The sequence below is a fragment of the Gadus morhua genome, chromosome 23, assembly GCF_902167405.1.
Source record: "Gadus morhua chromosome 23, gadMor3.0, whole genome shotgun sequence".
NCBI classification, from domain to species: domain Eukaryota; kingdom Metazoa; phylum Chordata; class Actinopteri; order Gadiformes; family Gadidae; genus Gadus; species Gadus morhua.
In genome coordinates this window covers 16,661,824-16,669,377 of record NC_044070.1, presented here as the reverse complement: position 1 = coordinate 16,669,377, position 7,554 = coordinate 16,661,824, and the positions used below count along the sequence as shown (strand labels likewise).

The 7,554-nt window shown below is 47.3% G+C and overlaps 1 protein-coding gene across 1 annotated transcript; it reads left to right on the top strand.

Moving 5' to 3' along the window:
- The first annotated feature begins 573 nt into the window (after positions 1 to 573).
- On the top strand, positions 574 to 6,323 carry skida1 (SKI/DACH domain containing 1). The gene has a single exon (XM_030349479.1). It carries the CDS (start codon positions 1,053 to 1,055, stop codon positions 3,558 to 3,560), a length of 2,508 nt encoding a protein of 835 aa, XP_030205339.1. The 5' UTR covers positions 574 to 1,052; the 3' UTR covers positions 3,561 to 6,323.
- Positions 6,324 to 7,554: the final 1,231 nt, after the last annotated feature.

Here is a 7,554-nt window from a genome sequence, read left to right as displayed (position 1 = left end):
TTTAGGGGCCACTAAAGGTCCTGGGAGGTACCTTCGCTCGGGCGATGATAGCAGTTAGGTCCTCGTGCTATTAAAATATGAATTTATCATAACCACATTATAACAACAGCTACCAAGGGTACGATTGCAGACTATGGTAAACGTATATAGGGAGCGAAAGAGGCGTACAAAGGGGAGGAATATCTATTCTATTGCATCACCTGTCAACAGCGTCCAATGGGCGTCGACTAGCGAGGCATTAATTGATGAAGGTGTCTCCAGCCCTGCGCACCTCCCTCTGTCATTTTATTTCTGGCTTAACCAGCAGCAAGTATGGCAGCTGCATTTTAGCTCGTATTCTTTCTCTCTCTCTCTCCTTCACTCTATCTCTCTCTCTCACTGTGACTTTGTCTCTCTTTCCCTCCCTCGTACACTCTCTCCCTCCCTCTCCCGTGCAGCTCTCTCTCTCTCTCTCTCTCTCTCTCTCTCTCTCTCTCTCTCTCTCTCTCTCTCTCTCTCTCTCTCTCTCTCTCTCTCTCTCTCTCTCTCTCTCTCTCTCTCTCTCTCTCTCTCTCTCTCTCTCTCTCTCTCTCTCTCTCTCTCTCTCCTACACACACGCAGACAAGCCTCTCCCTCTCTCTCTCCTCGCTATTTTATCCCTATCGCTGTGGCTGTGGTGTACACCTACCCCTCGTCCTGCTATCGACCACAGGGGAGTGTAGCCGGCAGGTAGGAGGGAGCAGGCAGCAGGCATCAATAGGAGGCTTGGTGGACACATCCGTCGCATTCCTCCACCATGCCGGACAGGGGCCAGGCTGAAGGAGTGGATGCCATCGGCAACATCAGCGCCATTTAACTACAGATGTCAAAGTTTGCAATTTCCTGACGAGGCAGCGGCATTGCCGGCGTGTTTGCATTGTCAGAGGCACTGATTGAACAGCATGGCTTGAGATCCAATAAAAGAAGAAAAAAAATGTACTATTTTCAAATGGTGATTTTTTCTCCGTCTAGCAACAGGACAATAAACCCGACTATGGACTATGTGGATGTAAACTCTCGTGGATGAATACAACATGGGGGACCTGGAGTGTGGCTTTGAGGAAATGCAGGGAGTGAAATTGGGATACCTGGTCATCAAAGGAAAACAAATGTTTGCATTGTCCCAGGTCTTCACCGACCTCCTGAAGAACATCCCGCGGACCACGGTGCACAAGCGGATGGACCACCTGAACGTCAAGAAGCACCAGTGTGGACTGGAGGAATTGCGAAAGCTCAAAGCAATAAATTCAATCGCCTTCCACGCCGCCAAATGCACGCTCATATCACGCGAGGATGTGGAGGCTCTTTATTTCTCCTGCAAGACGGAGCGGGTTTTGAAATCCAACAAAAGAAAGGTAAAGGATCATTCTCTGGAGGACGCCAACGCCGGGATCCTTCGCACGGAAAACCCGGCCGGCTTGTGGCAAGACAAACTTTGGTTTAGTTTGCACGGCGTCCCCCAGACTTTGTCCATTCAAAATAAACCGGACAGCACAGAGACGACTCCTTCGCTTCCCGACTCCAAACTACCTCAATTTTACAGTCGATCCCCGGGTCGGAATACCCATGCGGCGAGCAAGTCGAGTTACAAACCCTACACAAACTATGAAACGGCGCAGATAACTGGAAACTGTTTGGCCTTTAACAAGAGAAAAACGTTTTTCCGGGGGGGCGCGGTGGTGCAGAGCCGTGCGCCGGTCGTGTTTCAGTCCGCCATGGCTGCTCAGTCCAAGCTGTCGGGCTCCGCCGGCAGCAGCGACCTACTTCACAAAAGGAAGAGGCGGCGCGAGGGGGGCGGCGGCAAGGACGGCGCGAGGCACTCGTGCACTCGAACCCGGCATATACACCACTCCCCGGTGCTGCTGGTGCAGCCCAAGTGCTGTGGCAAGCAGAAACCCGGCGGAACGCGCACTTTGAACGCTTTCCACATCGGCCATGATTTCTATTTGGACTCCAGGGGGGCGCACGGCCAGCAGCACCAGCCGCTCTTCCACGAGAGCTACAGTAGCGACACCGAGTCCAGCACGTACTCTGAGAGGGCGAACGTCGACTCGGACTTTGGCTCGAGTATCTCCACCACAAGCAACTCTGGGAGTTCTGATGATGAGGAGGAGGAAGAGGATGACAGCCAGTCTGAGAGTTCGGACGGCAGCTCGGAGGAGGAGAGCAGCTCACAGTCCGACTCCAGCTCGGTGTCCAGCCAGGTCTCCGTGCAGAGCATCCGATTCAGACGGGCCCGGGTCGCTTCTGTTACCAAAACGTTCAGCACCAAGGCACCGCTGGTCCTACAGCCCACCTTCCACTACATCCAGCAGCAAAAACAACAACAAACACCACCACCACAACAACACAGGACCCTGGGTCATTGCTTTGGAGCGGACTACATCGGGCACGACACTCGACCGAGCAGTGAGTTGGCCTTTAAAGAGACGAGGAGGTGTTCAGGACCCTTACATCCAGCTAAGTTCAACGTGACCGCTGTGCGAGACAACTTTCTCACGGTATCCAAGAGTGGAAAGGGGCCAGAGGCGCACGGACCAAAGAGAGCCGACCTGGTGTGCATCGCCTTCAACACAACGCCGAGCTTGACGTGTTATCAGCAGTTTCCTCCTCCACGCCGGACGAACGGGTTCTCCAACACATGCCCGGCCACAGTAACCCACTCACACTGTGAATTCGAGAAGGACAGCAAGCTCCTGCACTCTAAAGACGCTGAACTTTTGAGCCTGAGGAATGAATTGGAAAACACTAACAATCTGAAGCAGCCTTCTCCCTTCAAAACGATTAAGACGGAGACCGAGGAGCCCCCGTTCTCGACAGGCCTCCACTCGGACCAAGAGCAATCAGCCAAGGGCCCCCCCTCCTTCAACTTTCAAAACGTCAAAGTTAAAGTAGAGGAAAGCTACGACGAATACGAATATCCGAGTCAGGCCTCTGAGTTTCAGTGCAAGGGGGATGTGGCAGACGATAACAATGCTCATCCTCCCGTGGGTGACGTTAAACATGTGGAATATCTAAACAACACAACTAAAGCCTACAGCGAGAGCACTGATTCGGCTCCAAAGTCCCCCTATCGTACTGAGGAATGCCGGGCCCCCTTGCGAGATACTCCCTGCTCAGAGGAAGGGGAGTATGAGCACGGCCAAAGGGTCAGGAAAATCTGCAGAACTCCACTGCTGGGGAAAAAACACAAAATCCCAAGGACGCAAACGAGGCAGAATTTGTCTAAACATTTCAAAGCGTCCCCTCCTCGTCCCACGGACAAAGAAGACAACTCTGACGGACCTACAGAGGATTCATCCGGAATAAGTAAAATCAAACGCCAGATAGTTAAGCCACCGAAAAAGCCTTTTAGTTTTATGGCAAATTTCCCATCGACACCATCGCTCGTTGTGGGCAGAGATGGCGACTTGTGTCCTGCGTACTCCATGCAGTCCCTGAGGGACCCCCGGCCACCTCCTCTTTCGCACCCGGTATGGAGATGGCAGCCAGGCGGCCTGCCTCTCCCTCCCCCACCGGCACAGAGAACCAGGAAATGCTGAAGTGTTTTTTGCCCTCACAACAAAAAACACAAGGGCAATCTCCACGAGAATCCTGCCTTATACGACCTCAATGTCTTACAGAAGTGATTACAAAACGTTTGTTCTTTTTTTGTTTTATTGAAAACATAATAATCACATGGTTTACCATTTTTTCTCTCCATGGGATGTACGTTTTTGTGGATTTGTATTCAGGAATAAGACGCGCCAGGTGAAATGTGTGGAGCCACGATGTTCATACAAAACTGCGAGACACATGGAGTTCATGGATTAATGCAACTACAAAAAAAAAAAAAACTATCACTCCCAAGCCACATGTCTGCTCCTCGTGGGATCTCAAATGTGATTTTTTTTTCGCCTTCAAGCTCGACATTTTAGATTGTATGTGACCAGGGTTTCCGTGGTGTGTGCTTTCTGTGGGACATGGGGCTAGGCCTGCTCGTTTTCTCGTAATAAGCCTACAACATTGTTTTTTGTGTTCGTGCGCTACATAGGGCGGGTGTGTTGCGACTGAGATAAGGTTAGATGGTGATAAACAACAGGGTTCTCCTTTTCTGTGCCACTTGGTAGGCCTATAACTGCAACTCTACAAAGCTTTAAAAAAAAAAAGGAATAACATCGTTCCCCAAACGCTACGGAATTATACACTACAAGTGAATGGTAAAAACAGACATGTCAACACAGACCTATTCATCGTCCACATGCACAGTAAAGCACTCGTTATTCTTGGATCCTGGTGTTGATGTGGGGTTTCGCTTGCTTGTGATATGGTTTTCACTCTGGTTTTATTTCCGTAGCTTGTTTCCTGCTTTTCAAGTATGTGACCATGCACAAACACGATCAGTGTGTAAGAACAGGGCTCGACACACACACACGGCACAGGCCTTCTGTACAGACAATCAAAAGAGTAGGGCTTAGGCCTTTATATCACGCAGTTACGTCTCACGTTAGGCTGGATTTAAGTGCTTATGTCTCTGCAAATCCATTCGCCCTACAGATTCCTCGGGCATATCACATTGATTTGCCACGTGAATAAGTCTTTGCAATTACAACCAGAGCATTGTTTAAAAAGGGAACTAATTAAAACAGGGGGGAATGATAATGTAATAACATATAAGGCAGGACATGGTGTGCTCCATGCAGGAACCTCAGTGGGGGGAAACATCAAAACAACGACCAACCCCCCATCCCCTCTTGCCTGCTTACTTTAAAACAATGCCACAAAGCACAAGAGATAGGCTCAAATGCGTTGCACTTTGACACGTTGGGGGTAGGTGGGGCGGGGGGTCTTGTTTCAGCTTCAGGGTTTTAGGCTTGCCTGTAAAGTGGTGTCTGAAAGGTGCTAAAAAGCTAAAACATTTAAGACGACGCTCTGCCTCTGGTTTATTCAGATATTGACACCAAATAGATCTTTGTCGTTTTGATGCTGGCTCGAATTGTGACGATGTTCACGTGTAGCCTTTGTGGGAGCAATACACACACACATTGCTGGTGGAGCCTACACGCTTATTTTTTCATTTAGGAATAGGCTGAATTTGCAGTCCATGATATTGAAGTTTGTCATTGGGGACGCCAGCGTATCTGTAGTAGGTCTACATGGTTCAACATTTGGCAAGTGACTGTCGATTATTTAATTGCAGTAGCCCTCAACCCGAGAAAACTCAGCTGTTATAAAAAAAATAAAAAAAAATAAACCATCGCCTGCTTAGATGGTTTTCCGGTTGATCAACGTCCCTGTTACAATCCTAATAAGTGAATGTATCCCAGACCTATTTAATTGTGATCCATTGTGTAGACAGCGTCACACAATTACAATTGTATTCTACCAAAAAATAATAGGCCTAGGTTTGGTGAATGGCTGTGGTTTCATCAGGTCTAGATGTTTGTAAATGCGGGCAAAGACTTGCTCTGGTCGGCTGATTTCTCTGTGTGCCGTAAAGAAGAGAGTTTATGGCGTGCCAGGTCACAAAAAACCAACAGCCTATGGGGGGGATGTCAACATCCACACAGGCGCACACATGGATCGGTGGAAGGCGTGTGTGAGATTGTATAAACCCATTAAACCAACCATATTTGTAAAAAAAAAAAAAAAAAAAACGATAAAATATAAACTCGAAAAAAAAACTCTTCCGACCTGCCTAAACCATTGTGAATACATGTTGTACATGTTTAGTCATGTGGTAAAAAAGTACCATTATGTAGCCACAAAGCTCTAGCGCATGCGGCTATGGCCTAGTTCAACGCCCCATGTTGAGAAGATACAAACTTGAACTTTTATTCTCACCCTGAAACAAAAAGGTATTTTCTAACATAAACTTTCCTAACGTGTGTGTTTGGGCAACATGTGTGACATTTGAGTTGCGGTGCTTTTATAAAAGCTTTCAGGCTGATCCGCGTGTAAAAACGAAACATGGGTTAAAAAGGACAAAGAGGGATGTGGCGTGTACCATAAACCTTTTTTTGCAGTGAGGCTCCCGAATGCGTTTCTGCCTATTGGGTTGATTTCAACCACCAGAGACGCGTTATCACGTTCTGAGCAGTAGCCTACATTCGTCATGATGCCTAATCAAAATAGGGATATGTCTGTTAAAACACTCAAGACTTACGGGTGGCCTAAAGCAATGTAAACAACCTCTTCCCTTTACTTACCCACCCGTCCCCAAACACACACACACACACACACACACACACACACACACACACACACACACACACACACACACACACACACACACACACACACACACACACGCACACACACAAACACCAACCCTCATTTACTCGCTTTTTTGAAACATTACTTGAGGTCAGGTTTTTGACGACGGAATATGAAGTCACTGGTTGTTTATATGAAAGCTGAATATTTATTTTTGTGAATTTACTGTTTTTTTTCTTTTTTGTACATTGACTTTATTGTGAACATGATGGGGCAAATGCACTCGAAATCGAAACTTGAATGGTGGATTTCTGAAGCACTTTCTTTCTCTTTTTGTTATAATTAAACGCAACTTAGAGTAAACCCCAAATGCGGTGTCTTTCTTTAGAGATGGGGGACTGGGGGCTAAGCACGATACGTTCTGCCTTACATCTAGCCTGATCTGGTTTAATATGGAGGCTGGGATCACATTTCCCCACAGTGTTTTTATTATGTTTAGCAATAGTAATAGGCTAATTTAAAGAACGATGTTTTTATTTTCATGTTTTTTATTTAGTCCTAATCAGTCTTATATTCTACCATTAGCCTACAATAGTTGGCCTATATGTTATCAAATGGTTATCAAATATCCTATTTTCCAAATAGGCTACTTTGAAATATAGATTTCAGTTATTTACAAAAAACACGTGTCCACAGCGTGTAAGCCACGAGTAAGGGTGTGTTAAAAAAAAAGGCAAAACACAAATATTGACCATGCAGGTTAGCCTTAAATTAAAATTGTCTGAATTAAATGTCCCTGAAATGTTTCTCCTAGAACCTTATCGCTGATCGTTGTTTTCCAAATTTACATTTTGACAACGTGTGGGCGTGTTGCGTGCGTGTACGTGTGTGTACGTGTGTGTGTGTGTGTGTGTGTGTGTGTGTGTGTGTGTGTGTGTGTGTGTGTGTGTGTGTGTGTGTGTGTGTGTGTGTGTGTGTGTGTGTGTGTGTGTGTGTGGGGGGGGGGGGGGGGGGGGGGGGGGGGGGGGGGGGGGGGGGGTCCAAGGACAATTGTCAAACAATTCACCATTCAACCACAGTGAATTAGTGAACTATTAATAGTAAGGTGTCTTAACCTCTTGCATTTGGTTGAAAATGTTTGTCTCACATTCAGCATACACTATATCAGCCGGTTTTCTTGCCGCACGTTGACCCGGGCATGTCCAACATTGCAGCATAGCACACAATCCGCCATGTTTGACGTCGTGTTTGCCCGATTAATGGGATTTCATGGTAAAGCCGCGAGGTTGATAAGCAGGCCTCGGGTGAGAGGTTCGTCCCAGCCAGCCTGTCTGTACCCAG

Bases quoted from the DNA above. Each gene is read 5' to 3' on its own strand.
- skida1 (XM_030349479.1), top strand. From the start codon at position 1,053: ATGGGGGACCTGGAGTGTGGCTTTGAGGAAATGCAGGGAGTGAAATTG.